At 35.7% G+C, this 18,378-nt stretch overlaps 4 protein-coding genes across 7 annotated transcripts in view; 3 read left to right on the top strand and 1 right to left on the bottom strand.

Annotated features, from left to right (window-relative positions):
- krz (beta-arrestin protein kurtz) overlaps window positions 1-10,149 on the bottom strand; it is an 89,676-nt gene extending 79,527 nt beyond the window's left edge. For all 3 annotated transcript variants that reach the window (XM_077436209.1, XM_077436207.1, XM_077436208.1), the window contains exon 1: window positions 9,919-10,149. The gene's annotated coding sequence lies outside the window, so the exon portion shown is untranslated. The remainder of the gene's footprint in view (window positions 1-9,918) is intronic.
- The window catches only part of LOC143915452 (uncharacterized), a 668,062-nt gene that overhangs the window by 211,103 nt on the left and 438,581 nt on the right, over window positions 1-18,378 (top strand). The gene's annotated exons all lie outside the window — the stretch shown is intronic.
- LOC143915640 (protein FAM8A1) lies at window positions 11,865-14,007 on the top strand. 2 transcript variants are annotated; one of them, XM_077436352.1, is made up of 4 exons: window positions 11,865-12,330; window positions 12,807-12,945; window positions 13,008-13,158; window positions 13,240-14,007. In XM_077436352.1, the coding sequence occupies exons 1-4, from the start codon at window positions 11,955-11,957 to the stop codon at window positions 13,561-13,563; spliced, it is 990 nt and encodes a 329-aa protein (XP_077292478.1). In that variant the 5' UTR covers window positions 11,865-11,954; the 3' UTR covers window positions 13,564-14,007. The 2 variants fall into 2 exon arrangements, with proteins under 2 accessions (XP_077292478.1, XP_077292479.1); XM_077436353.1 differs by having other exon boundaries at window positions 11,897-12,330; window positions 13,026-13,158.
- Window positions 14,533-17,890, top strand: LOC143915885 (uncharacterized). Its single transcript, XM_077436707.1, has 8 exons — window positions 14,533-14,538; window positions 14,587-14,685; window positions 14,774-14,794; window positions 14,888-15,067; window positions 15,133-15,366; window positions 15,472-16,972; window positions 17,055-17,071; window positions 17,708-17,890. The coding sequence occupies exons 1-8, from the start codon at window positions 14,533-14,535 to the stop codon at window positions 17,888-17,890; spliced, it is 2,241 nt and encodes a 746-aa protein (XP_077292833.1).

Raw genomic sequence — 18,378 nt, forward strand, 5'->3', positions numbered from 1 at the left:
GGCACGAACGCTTGCGTCAAATAATTTTTTTGTGCTTATATAATAAAACATCCAAATTTTTACAAGTTGAATAAATATTGCAAAAAAAAAAACGGAATAAAAAGCAAATTTAAATTCCAAATTAATTCAAATTTATTGACACTCTCGTCTCATCCCGAATGAGACGAGCGGCAGCCAATCGGCACAACTCGAAATACACAAAAGTAATTTAATATTCCTTGCGAAATTTCAGCCAACTTAATTAATCATACACGTGTTTATAATCGAAGAATTTCATCTAAATCACGAAAGCCAGATCGTTACGTCGACATACCTAATTAATAATTAACCTCGCGTTGTTTTACTTAAACCTCCACAATACCGTGACTAGTCGACTCGCTAATTTCTATGGTAATTTTCCATCAACACCCCCACCCCCAAAACGACGTAACCGACCGTATGAATCCAACCATCCACACTTTTCGAACCCAATTTGAATAATAAGAGCAAACGAACGTGTAATTTTTGAATATATGATGTTTAATATAAATTTAATCGAAACAAAACGGTGAATGAGTTGGCGTATGTTACGCCATCTGAATATTCATTGACCCGCTCGCAACAATCGAATGTGCATAACAATGTGTGCAAACATGAAATGCGCAATAAAAACAACAGAAACAAGGTGTTGAAGAAGCTATATTTAACTGGTGAGGAGCCCCACCTAATACGTAGATAAATTAAAATGGCAAAGGCCACTTGTATAGGTCACTTGTACGATTTTTAAAATTTATTTTAGTAAAAAATAAATTTTATTGACTTTTTTAAAAATGATTGCGGAAATCGTGAAACGAAATGTGCTTACACGTATACCCGTCCTCTAGTCTCTTTTGTATTATACTTATTATAAAAAGACTAATATAAATTTTACCGCTCTGATAAGCGCCCCCTCACTCTCGCCTTACATCTACATGTACATACTCACATATCAATCAACCCTGCGTAGTTACACTGATACCACCCGTATTCACATTTGGCGGGGTGGTTTGTACTATACTACAGTAAAGAGTTTTCGGTATTTATTGTTGTATAAAGCAATGCAAATATTTCCACATGAAAATGTGGGCGGTCCTGTGATTTTACCATTTAGATAATTCCGTCGTCAGATCAGGCAACGGAAACATCTACACATAGCAGCATGAGCTGTCTTATCGCTTCAATATACGGATGGATTTATTTTATCGTAACTAGTGAATTTATTACATCATATTGTGGGATTTAGTTTTCTAGCCTGGAAAAATGCATGTTTAAATGATTAGGTTGGCATGCATGAGTAGAAGAATGGTTGAGTTGTCATCTTGTACGTGTGACGCTTAACGAACGATTCGATCGTTATGACGCTGCACCGAGTAAGCATTGTTTTAAACGAGTCTTATTTTACTCTAGCGCTAATGTCTCCTGACAACCAGATCTTACAATATCGACAGAGGAGTTGCCCAACTTTAGTAGGACAATCTAGATATGACTAGATGATTAATTGATAGGATAAGATAATAGATCAAAATTGTTTTTGCAAAAAGGTCGTAACTAAAATAAAACTAAAAAATTTGACATTTTATTTAATAAAATTTTGAAACCTTAAAAAACCTGCTACCCACTACTTACTAGTTTGTCACTAGGAGACTGCAAGCGAAACATTGTACAACTGATTTGAACCAAAGAAAACTTTTATCAAATAGACCTTGGACGAATACACACAAAATTAGGATATTATACACTTACCTACTAATTTATCGCTCGAATGATTGAAGCCGGTGAATAAGACAACTAATTGGATGACGTTAGTGTCTAAAGTTTGGATCATTGCCTTTTTATTTCATCCCATCCAATTGAGCCAGATACTAGATTTTACTCAATTGAGAAGTTCTACACTCGGAATCGGCTTTCGACAATTTTTCAAACCCAACTCCTCCAAAACTTTAGAATCCAATTTAAAAGCGTGGCATTAGGAAGTAGGAAAGAATCAATCGCCAGCTTCCCCATCCTCGATCCGAGCGACAGTAACAAATCACGAGCCATTCGTAGAGCAGTAGGTGGGAGATGTAATTTGATTGTTGTTACCAGCTGAACGAGCCGACTCTCCATCATCATCATCATCTCTCCATCTACCGGGTCAAACACCTCTACATATTTCACGCATCGAACGAACCATTTCGTAATAAATACAAACATACATACCTACGACGACGACGACGACGACGACGAGAGAATTCCCAGGGAGAACAAGGAAGTTGAGCGACTGAAGGACTCGACTGCTTATTTCGCTGTAATAAATCCGACCGAGGAAAAGAAGAGCTGGGTAAGCAATTCTTATTTCGCTTACGTATTGCGGATCGAATCATTACGTGAAATTGATGCAAATTTTCAACATAAGGTATGGCAAATAGACGACGCGCGTGCCTAATTTGCCACGAATATAATACGTATCATCATAATAGATAATTACGGGTGCTTAATGAAGCCTACGTCAATAGACTTCTAAGTACATATACATCAATGAAACGTATGTATGTAGTGTGTACTATACGAGCGGAAGTAGCGTAAGGATAACCTTCGAAATATACGTTATCAATTGCACGAAGTAAGCCGCACGTCCATACATTGACTTGACTTTGATAATACAGATTCATCGTTATAACACTGCATGTAAAATAAAATTGCCCTTACGGGTGGCCTCCAAATTGACATATATGGTATTAAACTTTCACATATAGCCAAAAATATCCAAGTTTGACCAGCATCAATGCAAAAATACTCCAAATACAATATTTTCAATCGAGGTCAACCCAGGACTTAAGCCCAAGAACCACTCGGTGGTTAGCATTAATGCAACCGCCGAGCTATAGAGCTGGCATTTCACTTAACATCTCAGGCAATATTTATAAAACACATGATTTATTTCATGTAGGTTAGGTTAAGCGGCCGTTGATGTACAATTTTTGTTTTTGTTTTTTTGGTTTAGACAAAAAAAATAACAGAAAAGTTCAATTGGTTATTCTTACCAAAGACGAGGAATCGAAAAGAAAGATTGTAATTAATTGGTTCAAACGTGGGTAACCAATTTTTTATAAATTGCAGTTGAAGTGTGAAAACTCGGAAAAGCCATCCTTACCTAGAACAAGTAAAAAAAAACATTATACATATTCTAATTTACATACATACATATGTATGTAATTATATGATATTGCTTTTATATAAACTATTTTACGTTGTCTCACACTAAGTAAACCACACGCACATCCGTCGGCTTGACTTTCACAATACAGGTCAATATTTCAATGAATCGATACATTAGATGTCAGTTATTAAAAAAAAAATTTAAAAATTTAAAAAAAAAACAATTTTGCATCACTTCAACGCACAGCAATCATGTTTGAGCTCTCCAGTAGGTTTATACCCAGAACTAGTATGTACTATTTTGAGTTAAGAAACAGAAAACTAATCAAATTTAATATAATCAAGCCAATTGGAGTTGGCTATCCAAAAATTGCTACCAAATTAATTGTCGACGATGATTATACATACATGAAGTGCTCATTAAGCGACGAGACCCAAGAGAATGTCAATTGCAATTACACTGAGTACTCAGTAAAGAGGTCGATATCGAATACGTTTCTCGGAATTCCCTTTCCAAGGGTTACGAAACATTGTAAACCCTGTATTGTACAAACAAGACTTTCAATATTGAAGTTACTTTAAGTTTGACTTAATGGGCCGACATCCAGGTAAGACTTGGAAAAGATTCACAGTGAGACATTTCAATTATATAACGGTTTAACGGATACGTTTCTTTAATTCCTTTTTCTCACTCTGCCATCAGCATCCCGCTAATGAATCCCACTACAAAGGAAGTGGCGCGTTAATTTATTAATGTCCTCGACTGCGAGCTTACTTCAGATACAACAAACAAACAAACAAACAAAACAAGAAAAAATAAGAAACAGACTCAGTACTTTAATTAACGACAAGAAAAGTTCCTACTATCGAATGAAAAATAATTAGGAATAAAATGTGACCTGGCTTGATTTATATAGAAAAAGGAGGGGGTAGTCGTATTTTGAGAGCAGCTGATAGAAATTTTACTGTCTGGCATGTATCAAAGTATTCCTCCAGTGGTTTCCTATTACGTCCGAAAATAACTGGATGAAAAGTGACTGATTTGATAGACAGAATGAATATTTTAGCTGTCTGTATGGAAAAGTTTCAAAACTAAAGAGCCAATAGACGGAGCGATTTATTCCCTGACTTATCGACAATTAAGATCGTCATCCACGATATGCTAGAGAATTTACAACACCAAATCGAAAAAGAAATCGCCCAATTTAGATTAGAGTCTAATCTTAGAAAGAGTTTGCACCTGCTACCTACTAGTCTGTCACCCAAACAATTGCATCGACAAATTCTACAGCCGTTGGGAGATGAATTGCACATTCGTTGAATACATTGCACTTTCTACTACCTACTAGAGATAAATCGAATTAATAATGGAAAAGTATCGCCTCAAAATCAAAACAGGATTAACGCCCCTATTTAAAGCATATCATTCTGAATGTATCTGAACTTTTCATGAAAGAGCATGGGAGAAAGTATGTACAATTGCTCAAATTTTAGTTTGATGCACTCAAGACTGCATTAAAAGTTTCGCACATCAGAAAGAAAGCACCCAAGAGACCAGACTATATCGAGTATTTCAGATTCAACAAATCAAGACTGATTTTGTTGACCAAGTAAAACGTAGTTAAGAGTATACATACATACATACATATATTCAATGAAACATTGAATGGAGTTTGTCTTTTTTTGGACTTTTATCATAATCAAAACGCTACCTACACTAACGGAGCAATCACTGCGGCTAAGTAAGCATTTGTAATTCGTTTTTATTACGCCAGGATACATTTCTTCGTTATGTTTTATGACTTACAGAGTGAGAAAAATTACTTTCATTCCAAGAAAAAAAAAGATAGAAAGATAGAGGGGGGATAAAATATACAATAACAAAAAAACTAAGAAGACCGAGGCCATTTTCGCAAACTGATAATTTTTCTTCGATGTTTCCGCAACAGATTGACCCAATAACGACCACCAACTCTCGGATGAGGGGGTGGTGGAAACGAAATTTAGTTCACCCTAATTCAGAGGGTGTTCCAAGTGTGAGTATTCCGAGGGGAGTATGTGCTCAATTTGTCCCGTCTGGCTTGTTGGCCCGTTCCGCAATATGCGCGCGTGCAATCCGCATGTGAACGCAATTTAAACACATCAACCTGTTCCATTCGCATATGCATAAGTACGTATACCTGCACTTCCGGTCGAAATTGGCCAATTTAAATTGGCCGCGGTGAAATTTCGTGCAAGTTCCGAATCGTCAGTTTAAACACCCCACTAGATGATAACGGTGTTTCGGTTGCGCTTTTAATTAACCAACAGAATATCATACGTTCATGTGGTATTTTTCTAATATGATATTTTTTGCGCGAGCGTTTAGATGTTTATCAGTTGATGAGACCCGTTATTTGCATACATGTAACTACATATGTATGAACTGTAAAAAAAAAGCTTAAAGTAAACATCTCTATTGAATGAATGATAATTATAGCATTGTATGAAATATATTTGATTAAAAATGTGCGATGCTTTTGAAAGAGGGTATTTCGGCGTTTATACATGTGGCAAATTATCTGGATTCTAATGTGTAGACAGGGTTGCCAGACGTCCCTATTTGAGCGGGACTGTCCCGAGTTCAACAGACAAATCCCGAGTCCCGCATTGCCTCTGGAAATCCCGACTTAAATAAATTTGTATATGTACAAAAATTTATGTAAATATGTAGAAATGGTTTGACTTCAAAAGTAACAAACTTCAATCCATCAAAGTCTCGTCCAAAAACCAAACATGAAAATCGAATTTTCTTCAAATGCAGAATTAACATAATATTATTTGCAATGTTGACCTTCTATATTTACTAAACAATTTTTACTGAAGCAAACAAAAAAAAACATTGTATGAGAAATGGATAATATATTTTTTAAAGATCATTCCGCTTGCAATAATTTGTATAAAATTGTGGCCCACATCTCAATTATACATTCCATTGCAATTTGCGAAAGAATATTTAGTCTAATGAGTGCAACCTGGAGAAAGGAGAGAAATATATTATTATTAAAAACCCAAGAAGCTGAATTAATGCAATTGTAATGACTTAAGAAAAATTTTTTCAATCAAAGTTGGCGAACATATTTTGATACAAGCTAAAAGCTAGGAAAATAACTGTTAATAAACTGTTTTGATTATATAAATCTTTGCATAAAACCAAAATGTAATTCCTGTAATGGTATCCCATAAATTTTAATAACTATGATTTCTGTGAATCATTAAGTGACTATTTTTTATATGTTCTCATCTACATACATATATACATACTTACTTATGTACTTATTTACATACATTATAATTTAATTAAAAATATTTTTTTCTTAATTTCTTCATTAATTCTTAAACTTCTTTTTATTTTCTGATCGTTCGAAATAGTGAATGTCCCAATCTGTGATTTTGGAAATCTGGCAACCCTGATCTACACGATTGAATAGTACGGGCGGATGATTCGAGTTCGGGTAGGTCGCTGCATGTCGAGAGGTCATCATCAAAGAGCGGACGTTTTCGCCGTTCATTGTTCATTGTTCGCAGTGCATTGTTCATTTTTATGATAAACCTTTTTTTTTGCCCTCTAGCTTTGTAGTTTGCCCTGTTTCCTGGAAAATAAACCCAAAACGCCCTGTTTCCTGGAAAAAGAACGCTTCCGGTCCTACCTCTAGCCATCATTGCAAAATCTTGGAAATTTTGCAAAAGTCTATCTAAAAATAGTTATCATGTAAACCACTAAAGACTAGTCTAGACTAGGCAAACATGATGATCACAGTATTTCAAAAGAAAACTAGAAATTCCGTGTTCGTCATTGTCATATTCGCAAGTCTGGACGAACCTTAGCACATTGTTTTGCGCATGCGCTCTACCAATTCTCGACCGACTTAAACAGTTGCAATTACTTAATTGTGCATGCTGGTTGTTGATGAATCGGATAAGAAATCTGAATAAATATCCTGTTTTAAATCCTAAATAAGTGATTTCTCATGTTTATACGAGAAAACTTTACAATCTTTACACCTACTCTAAACTACATGATATTGGGACACCGATTTGAAAGGGGTTTCCAAAGCGATTATGTTCTACTTGACGAACTAATCACAACCGACGTGTTTGACACACTCCATTTGACATGTCGATACGTCAAATAATATGAAATAGTTCACATTGACGAGTTGATGTATTACGGGTATAATAAAAGGTATCGTTCATTGGCGAGGTCGAAATCTAAGTAACAAATCAACTTCTGTACATACATATTTACATATAGGTAGTACAAACGTGACTTTTGTGATGCTGTATTCATAAAAAAGTATCTAACTGCGCATCAGAAAATACTACTCAAATGCGAAAACGAGCAAAAAGGGTCAATTGAAATGCGAACGAATTACTAAGCGCGTGCATACAAACATACGGGTCAATGCAAATAATGGGCAGTGCACTTCCAAAATGCACAAAACGGATATTTTACCATAAGGGCGATTTTGCATGTTACATGTTTAAATTTTAGTCGTGTGTGAAAAGCGTACGTCACGTCTGAATTAGAAAATTTTCCGCGAAATTCAAAAGGGAAAGAGGAGGAGAGATTTTATGTGTTCCGTTCAATTAGCGAAATGGGAAAACGCTGTGCGAATCTGAAAAATTTATGTCCAATTTTTTATACGGGTAATTTCGGCCGCGACCCAATTCAAAGAAAATCGATTTTCCGACGGATTTACGATTAACGAACGATTTTATTATTGGCGAGGGGGTGTGCATAAAATAGGGAGATTTTATTGCGGTTAATGCGATTATCTAGCGCAAATACAGACGCCACTTAAATTCATCCTGAAGCAAACAATATGTATATATTTTAACAATAAATAAATATTTATTTCGATTTGATTTGTAATTCGTATACTTTTAATATAATAATTTAATTAAGTTTCCAATTATCGGAAAAAATGCTTTACGTGGAATTCTGAGAAACTTCTTGATGTAATACTTTATTTATCAAAAGAATATTCAAATCAAATTATCGCCTGTTGAAATGGTTATCTCAATGATGCGTATATATAAATCTCAGTTTCTCGAAAAAGCATGCAAGCTACTGTCAAATTGTGGCACGCTTTAAAACGAATACTATGCGAGTTTTCTATAAAAGCTCGACAGCATGCTGAACTCACATGAATGACATTATATATTTTCAAAAAACGACTTTCTGGTAAAATGCTATCCAATGTAATTTGCTTTTTTATTACATCTCAATTAGTATGTTCATTTTCAAGGTAGGGACTACTACTCTGTAGATACTTTAAGCCTTCCGAATCTGCGTCTCTCATATGTATACATATGTACAAACGAATTTAAAATATAATACATGCCCATTTTAGGAAAATTAGTTATTTGTCTATCCATATAATTAATTTTAAAATTTATTCATCTGTAGTAGTATTTTTTTTTAACTTATCAAAACCTCTCACGTTGTGTTGCGCAAGTAACTAGCATGCGTTCGGTAGTGGAAGTAGGGTGACTTCGTAAGTACAAATGGATATTTGAGTGTAAAAAATATATCTAAAAACAATTTCAAAAATGCCCAAAGTTGTATTTGAGGTTTATGATTCCGATATTTACATACGTGAGCCTTATAAAAGAAATCATATTAGAAAAAGTAAAAAAAAAGGTCGATCTTCAAACACGGTTGCACAGTAATAATAATGCAAGGTTTACAACTTCGAATTTATAAATGGATGTATGTATGTAAGATTCGGTGATTATTCCGCAAAAAGCAATCTCGCGCACGTCACTAAAATCTCGATCACGGAATATCTGGCACCCAAAAACTCCATCAAAATATTGTATTAACGAGAATCAAATGCCAGATATTCCGTATTCGATATTTTTGTGGCAAAGATTGTAGTGCGCGCGATCGCAATTTGCGCAATAATCCGTTTACCGTATGTAATGATTTAAAAGTACATCATTTTTTAAATTAAAATTCCCTCTTCATATTTAAACAAAAAGTTTAATTGTTTATTAAAAATAATAATTTTTTTGGAAATTTCGTTGTTTTAGTATTCTGGTCTAACTTATCCGAAAAACCTCATCATCAACATCCATTCACCATCCACCACTGGAGGAAGACCTCTTTAACACACTTCCATTCGTCTCTGTTTTGAGCAACTCTTATCCGTCTCATCCCACGCCTTTTTCTTATGTCATCTATCCATCTCCCTTGTGGCACTTCTTGCACCCTCTCGGATACAATTCGTGCAAGTCATTTCTCTGTTCTTATAGCTCTTCAATATATCAACTACCTTTGTCATACTTCTTACCCACGAATTCCGTTTCAAACTTTTCCTCGATATGACGAACATAAAGCGTTCCATACTTCCTTGAGGTATGCAATATATAATATTTATTAAATCATTGGCCGCTAAATGTACATTTAAAAGTTGCCCTAAAGAATGAGTAAAATACGACTCGCTGAAATAAAAATACTGTAAATATATCAGAATTGAGAAAGGTTATGGTCGACAAGACAAACAGTTACACTACACACAATTGACATAGGAGTAGGAATGAAGTAGTAAGAATGAAAAGAAGGAACGATTCGAGCGAAACACTCGAGGCTTGAATTTGAAGCAGTGGTGCCAACTGTTTGTGGTGTGTGTGTGTGTGTGTGCGGTTTGTCAAGTGGCAATGCAAAGGAGTGCGAGTGGCGAGTGTATGACAGTGTGGTCGAGGTATGACACTCACCAGTCGCGGTTGCGATGACAGACACGCATGCGGCGAGAGGACGTGTCTGCAGAGGATCGCCAGCCGCAAAAGAACCTTCCACTTAAGTCGAGAGGAGATCGAGAAGAGGAAGACGCGAGTGCGAACGCCGGTACGAATGAACGTCAGCCAACCGCTACCGAACAGCCAACAGCCAACACTGACATCACCGCGGCCGGCCTCTCTCCCCTCCCCCTCCCCCCCGGTGCCACTGCTGCCACACCGCGACCACACTACAAGCGGCTCACACCACACCCGACGGGGCTGCCAATTTGTATTGTAACCTATTTGTTGAGCTCACGTATTTATTGTGATTGATTTCGTGTGTAAGGGGACAAAATATAAGTTGCCCGATAAATGTGAAAATTTTGCAACTTGAATAAAGTTGTATTACAAATATACAGATTTGGGTAAAAGTGAGAACGCTCGACAAGAAAAGCGGGGCTAGATGTTGGTTGCCATTATGCCGGCGCCAGACGTGTGTTCAAAGATGTGATCAAATAAGTGTTCACATGTGTGGCACGGGCATTTGATACTATTGTCACATAATTGATCACTTAAGTGCGCTTTGCCGTTCCGTGTCGGTTTTTTAGCGCATATCAAAGGGATAAAAGTCCAAATGTTTGTGTGCCTGCCACACTGCGCGAAGCCCAGTTGCGCGAGCCTAGTTGATCAAATCTTTGAACATATATGTATCTGGCAGATACAACAATATGTGACCAAATGTGTGAGCAAAGTCTTCAAAGAAGTGATCACTTCTATGAACTCATGTCTGGCACCGACATAATGCCAACCAACATCTAGCCCCGCTTTTTCTGTCGAGCGCTCTCACTTTTACCCAGATTTGATGTTAATATTGAATCTCTTATGCCTCAATTGCTTCCATTCGTTTCTAATTCATAGGAATATTATTTTTTATCGGCCAGCTTGTCGATTTCATTTTTAAAATAACTGATTATTGTTTTATGTTTTTATTTCAAATAATATCTGTTTGGCCAAAAACTACACAATTATTAGCGTTATTCATTTACATACGTGATTGCTTACAATGGTTCGGTGATTATTCCGCAAAAACCGATTTCGCGCAAGTCACTAAAATTGCGATCACGGAACATCTGGTACCCAAAAATTTCATCAATCGAAAGCTATCCACGCAAAATATTGTACTAACGAGAACTAGAGTGCCATATGTTGCGCGGGTTCGCTTTTTGCTGAATAGTCCGTTTACGGTTTACTATACACAATGTATTTTACTGTAGTATATCACTGTTTTCTTTTTGTAAAAAAAGTTGCTTTTCCTAAGGCACGGAGGTAATAAAAAAAAAGCTGTAATATCGCTCTAGTGCGTTACATCAGAAAAAACACTGACTATAATTTTTTATTATCTTTGTTGACTACTCAAAGCTGTTTCATTATGAAATAGATTTTTTGATTATATGCATCGAAGAGAAATTTTTCGCCGTACATATGTACATATGGTAAACGGACTACTAGTCATATGTAAACCAGTCACAGGACAACCGGTCGCTCTAGATCGGTCACACGTGATCACCAGTCAGTCACACTAAAACTGGTCACGAGAAAACTGGTCACACCCTAAAATCAGTCACGAGAAAACTGGTTGACCGATTTTAGGGTGTGACCAGTTTTAGTGTGACGGTGATCACGTGTGACCGATCTAGAGCGACCGGTTGTCCTGTGACCGGTTCACATTTGACGAGTAATCACCGAACCGTACATACATACAAAATTACTCACGTTATCGTATTGTTTGAATCCAAATGGTCAAAATTGGTGCTTGTCCTGTTGAAATTTAAGCTGTACTTATAATTAGTAAAATAAAAACTTTGTGAGATGAAAATATTGAAGGATAATAGAAAATGGAAAAAAATAATAATGAAATGGCCGTAACAACAGGTCTTTCAGCCAATTTAAACGTCATTGGAGCTAACGTCAGTTTACACCGAATCGATGCTTTTCAGCGTCAACATTTGTTTTCAATTTAACTCAAAGTGAACATGGAAGAGGCGAAGTTAGAAAAGGATGTAAAGGTGTCAGACACAGACGCGAATAAGAACAAACAAAGCGATGAAGAGATCTTGGCTGAGAAGACGAAATACTTCTCCATGCTGAGATGTTGGCTGTATCAGATGCAAATGTCTCAGGCCACAGCTTACTTGCCTTACTATTTGATGTCAACCCAAATGCCTATGCAGTTGCAGTTTCAGTTCCAGTTTCAGCCTACAGCCCCCTTTCTGAACAACAACTATCAGCATCAGGGCCAGTGGCCTTATTATCAGCTCATGCAGAATTACCAAGACGGAAGAACGCAGCCCAACGCCAACTCACCTAATGCTGGACGCAACATTCGCCCACCGACGAATACAGCTGATGGTACTTTGTATATAATATATTTACAATTTTTACATACCTCTTATACAGTTCACATGGTTTTCGTGTAAGTGGTAATTTTTTATATCTCTTATCTCTTAGCCAATCGTTTTCATACTTTGCCATATTGCTCATTTTGGTCATCATTATACGTTATTCTTTTTATTTTTTTAAATGTTTTCCATCGGTCATTACTAAAGAGCGTACTCAGAGCGCGCCGTTGATTGTTGACATGTTGTAAATGCATTGTTAAAGGTTTGCCGAACCTTTTTTACAAAGAATTTACAATAATTGAACAATAGACGGCGCGCTCTGGGTCCGCGGTTTAGTCATTACTAGAGGTAGGATAGTCACAGTGCTATCCATTGTTCGGCAAACCTTTAACAATGCATTTACAACCTTTGAACAATACACGGCCCCCTCAGACTCCGGTGACTAGTCATTACACTTTATAAATATGGACGTTTAATTTATTTCAGGAATCAATAGAAATGGAGGGATGGAGTTTGTCGTGCCGCCGCTTTGGAAACGATTCGTTGCAGAATTCTTAGATTTTTTTTTTCTGTTTATAACAAAAGTTTTTTTTACTTTCATTGCTGTCGACTACTTAGATTTGATGTTAGTAATAATTTTTTTATTAGTATTATAGCATTTCGAATCTACATGATCTTAATTTTTAGTAATTTGGAAAAGTACAGTGTCTTCAATACGAAAACGACAACATTACATCTTTTGAAGCAACTAACCGAAGACTATGATTTTGCATTCGAAGTCACCGCTGAAATATTTATACTGGAGTTAATAAACCGTCTCGGCGCTTGTTTCTATGAGGTGATTTTTATCTTTGGATTTTATGAAATATGAAATATTTGCATATGTACATATGTATGTACCTATTAATTTGCATTTTAGGCTGTATTCTTGAGTGATGTTCTGGGTGGTATTCCTTGGGGAGCCACTCCTGGCAAAGCAGTTATGGGTCTGCGTGTTGTGTATGCCACAAGTGTAATTCCTGTTGAAAATAGAGCTCGTGAAACGGTCATCGTGTTCCCAGGAACAAATCTCACTTTCGGCGTTGCACTTCTGCGATCGGCTGTTAAGAATGCTCTTATTACAATCGTTTTTCCCATTTGTATGTTTACACTTTTCTTTCAGCACAACCGAACCACTTACGACGTTCTTTGCAATGTTATTGTGGTAGAAGCCAGAATACCGTTGCTTGAACAGAGAGATTAATTGATTAAAAATATGTCAGTATTTTTTATTATTTATGGACTTAAAACATGTGCAAATTTTATACGTACATATAAATATATTGTATTTTTACTTTGTCTATATATATATTTTGTTAATATACATATTTTAAGATAGTTTTAGTGTATATTGTTGAATTTTCGTAAATCAATTGATTTGAATTCATTTTATATAAATTTAAAATTGTATTTTATATAAATTTAAGTAAATATATGTTACCTTATATATGTATGTAGTTGGTTAAAATTTGCCAAATTAGTGATATATAATCCCTTTGTTCATGCCATTTAATATTTTGGCGTTACTGAGGAAAACTTGTTTTTAAAATTCGATATCACGTAAAGTTGCAGTGCTTTGGTTCCTAATTTGTGTGCTATTTTAATTTCATATTAATGGTTTTTGTTATGAAATAAAAGGATAAATTATATTTCAGCATTTTTAATTTTGTACATACGAAAGAAATGCGTAAGCTAGAGTTATAAATATACATAAGATATCCATTAGGGCAATCCCATATAACAGTACACGTAACAAATAATAAGCAAAAAAAACTTAAGTAAATAAAAATCAGGCACAAGAGCTCCTCTTATCTGATAAGGTATACATGACCAACGATGAAATTAAATATTATATCCTGTAAAATTGTATGTACTATGTAACCCATTTCTTTATATTACAAATAAAAAAATAAAAAAAATTTCGTACAAAGTTAGCAATATATTAATGCTGGCTTCACACACGAGTCACTGGTGCCCAATGTCAGGTTCGGTGATTATTGGTCACAAAGCGCTCGCCCAAAAGTCACTAAAATCTCTATAACGCAACATCTTGCAGCCGAAAAGTCCATCATACTAACAAGAACTCGAGTGCCAAATATTCCATATTCGTGATTTTCATGGCAAAAATTGTCTTTTGGGCGATCGTAATGTGACCAATAATCTAATTACCCCAATGTTCGTACCTGCATATATTATATAGGTGTATTTTTTAACTTAACAAATTTAGGGATTTGAATTCGTGATTTTTGAAACGAATAATTTTTTTATGACATGTCCTTTTGATGAAGATTTGATTTACAATGACACATTTGACATTAAATTTTCTGTGTTGCTATTTTTTAAAAGTGGAAAGAAGCATTGTCGTGTGTACATAATATGCTGTGTAATAATATCGTTTTTTTTTTTTAATTAAGATTCTTACGGCCAGTGACCCAGTTAGTATGGCCAAGGACTAATGTTTCCTTTACCCGATAAATTAAAAATATGATTCATAGCTGTAAAGTGTGTAATTTCGACCAAATCTTAAGAAGACGAAAGTAGTATATCGACTGTCAGTTTACGTTAGTTTGATCGTTTCTTCTGTCGTAATGGCGTCTTGCGCAATGGAGTGCAGACTTTGCCTTTGTTCTTCTCCAGCTGATTCTTTAGTCTCCATATATGACAATCCTCATCCACCGCATTTTTTGCTTCGCATTTGTCAGTTAAAGGTCGGTCACACTTTAAATCCATCAGTTAAGAAATCTGGGCTCCTAACTATTTTTCTTATTTGCAGATTAACAAAGGCGACAAGCTGCCAGATATGATATGTCTTTCGTGCGTCAATAACCTGGAAATGCTCAGCGCTTTTCGAAATGTTTGTCTTCAAAGTGATAAAACGTCAAGACTGAAATTATTCGAGTGTTCAGATATCAAGCCTAAGGAAATTTTGCTGGAAGACTTAATATGGGAGGAAGAATCGGGTGTTAATTCGTCAGCGAATTTTAATAGTCCCTCTGTCAATGCCAAGGTAAGATAATGAAATGCCTTATAAGTGATAAAGTCTATGTAAAATATCCATTTAATCAATATTTTTACACATTTAAAATTGTATAGCGTTCGTTTTATTTTACAGTTACACAAAAGAAAAACTGCTTCGTATGATAAAAAAGCAGAAACGTTGAATGATATTGAAATTTCACCTGAAGAATTTTTACTGCCGGAAACTTCAGATAAAATTAATTTACAAAATGTGTCTAAATTACGAATGCCCCAGAAAAAACGCACACCATTCAAATGTGAAATTTGTTCAAAATCATTTGCTAAAAACTCTCAACTTCTTGTACATGCTAATACTCATGCTGGGGTGAAACCACACAAATGTGATATTTGTTCAAAATCGTTCGATTTTAATTGTCGCCTTGTGAAACATTTAAGATCTCACACTGGGGAAAAACCATATCAATGTAATATTTGTTCAAAATCATTTGCTAATAAATCCCACCTTATTGTTCACATTAATACTCATGCTGGGATAAAACCATACAAATGTGGTATTTGTTTGAAGTCATTTACTCAGAAATCTACCCTTGCGATACATGAAAGGTTTCATACTGGGGAGAATCTATATAAATGTGATGTTTGTTCGAAAACTTTTACTCAAAAATATCGTCTTGTGAAACACGAAAGAAGTCATACAGGGGAAAAGAAATACAAATGTGACATATGTTCGAAATCATTTGCTGAAAAGTTTTCACTTCTTGTACACATTAATGCTCATGCTGGGGTGAAATCACACAAATGTGATATTTGTTTAAAATCATTTTCTCAAAAGTCCACTCTTACGATCCATAAAAGATTTCATACTGGGGAAAAGCTATACAAATGTGATGTTTGTTTAAAATCGTTTACTCGGAAATCTACCCTTGCGTTACATAAAAGATTTCATACTGGGGATAATTTATACAAATGTGATGTCTGCTTAAAATCATTTGCTCAAAAATACGATCTTGTGAGACATTTGAAATATCATACTGGAGTAAGATTACACGAATGTGAAATTTGTTTAAAATCATTTTTTGAAGAATTCCACCTTGTGAGGCATTCGAAATCTCATTCCGGGGAGAGATTGTGCAAATGTGACACTTGTTTAAAAACGTTCCTTTCAAAACATGATCTTGTAAGGCATTTGAAATCTCATAACATGTATAAACGATACAAATGTGACATTTGCTTAAAATTATTTGCTCAAAAATCATATTTTAAGAGACATCTGACATCTCATACGGGAGGAAGACCATACAAATGTGAAATTTGTATAAAATCATTCCTCGCAAAAAGTCACCTGGAGAAGCATTTAAAATGTCACAATGGAGAAGCACCATACAAATGTAACATTTGCTTAAAAACATTTGTTGAAAAATTTAAACTTGTTGTACACATGAATACTCATACTGGGGTAAAACCACACAAATGTGATATTTGTTTAAAATTATTTTCCCATAAATATCTCCTTGTGCGACATTCTAGATCTCATACTGGGGAAAAACTTTTCAAATGTAATATTTGTTTAAAATCATTTGCTCAACAGTTTTACTTTGACAGGCATTTGACATCTCACACTGGAGAAAAAGATGGTGATATTTGCTTAAAATAATTAGATATATATTTTAACCATATTGCACACGTACAATCTTACAAATCATATTTATTCAAAAGGTTTAAGTATGCTTATAGTATTCTTTTTAATATTTTTTTTTAATATTAAATTATTAATCATTCATTGGAATATTTATAAATATATATATATATATATATATATATATATCATCTTGTGAATTTTTTTAATTGCAATCTATAACATGTATATTAAATTACTATTTATCAAATGTGTTTTTATTTTTAAATTTGTCCAATTAAGCGATTGCATGACTGAGAAGTAAAAAAAAAAAAAAGTGAGATTAAACAATGTGCGTTCAGCATGGCTGGTTGAATTGATTCCTATTGAGCTGCGGATACTGATAACTGGTTGAATACAAATTTTTTAATGTGCGCGCGCAGAATACGGGAGGAAAAGCCTGTTCCTCTTGTTCTTGTTGTATCCTGCTAGCGCAAATTAAGTGAGTATGTACCGTTTACCATGCACCCTTTTTTATCTTTCGATTTAAGATCTTTGCCTTCCGATATTTGCGTTTTCGGGCGTTTCACTTTCGGGCCCGTGAGGGAGACCGACATGACACGTATACCTTGACCGTCCAGCCCGCCGGCCGAACGACCGGAATACCCCGCCCCTTAAGACCTTTTTCGGTCAAATTGTATGGTTTTATTTATCTTTGCTTGACAGTGATCGATAACGGTTTTACGAAATATAGAGGTGCGTCTACGCTAGAGAGCCGAGCACAAATTCGTATAGATGGACCGACTTACAAGCCTCGAACGAGTGCGCTTCGAGCATTTGGCTCGTGCTCGAGTGCGCTCCACCTGTTGTCGGTTTTTTGACGAACACAAAGGGATTTGCATCGCGCTCGCAGTGCGCTCGTGGACGTGTTGAGTGACAGACGTTTCGCTCGAACGTCATGGAAACGTGGACAGAAGATGTTTGTTTGCAATTAATTGAATTATATCAAAATAATCCAACGATATGGGACCCAAAACACGAGGATTACTATAAAAAAATAAGAAGATTGATGCATGGTCTTATGGAGGTTGAAGAGAATGAAACGACGGAGTGTTGTACACACGACTATTTAATATGACGGTTGGGAAGGAAGTAGTTCAGCAGCGAGCAACATGGCCGAGTTGGTCCCAGCTCGCAAGATGGTGACCGAAACCCGACCATGTCGTAGAGCCGCTACAGTCTCATATATCCCAAGACTTGGGCAAGGATGTCCATATCCGCCACGAGCCGCGAGCACACTGCGGAAAACTACGTTCGAGGAGAATGATTGCTGTAGGCTCGTTGTACATCCACACTTGACACTGCGAGTAGAGGTCTGTTCATACCTAGTCAGCACGTACCGACTTCAGCAGGTATCCGGCCGTA

This window comes from Arctopsyche grandis, chromosome 8, assembly GCF_051622035.1.
Source record: "Arctopsyche grandis isolate Sample6627 chromosome 8, ASM5162203v2, whole genome shotgun sequence".
Lineage (NCBI taxonomy): Eukaryota > Metazoa > Arthropoda > Insecta > Trichoptera > Hydropsychidae > Arctopsyche > Arctopsyche grandis.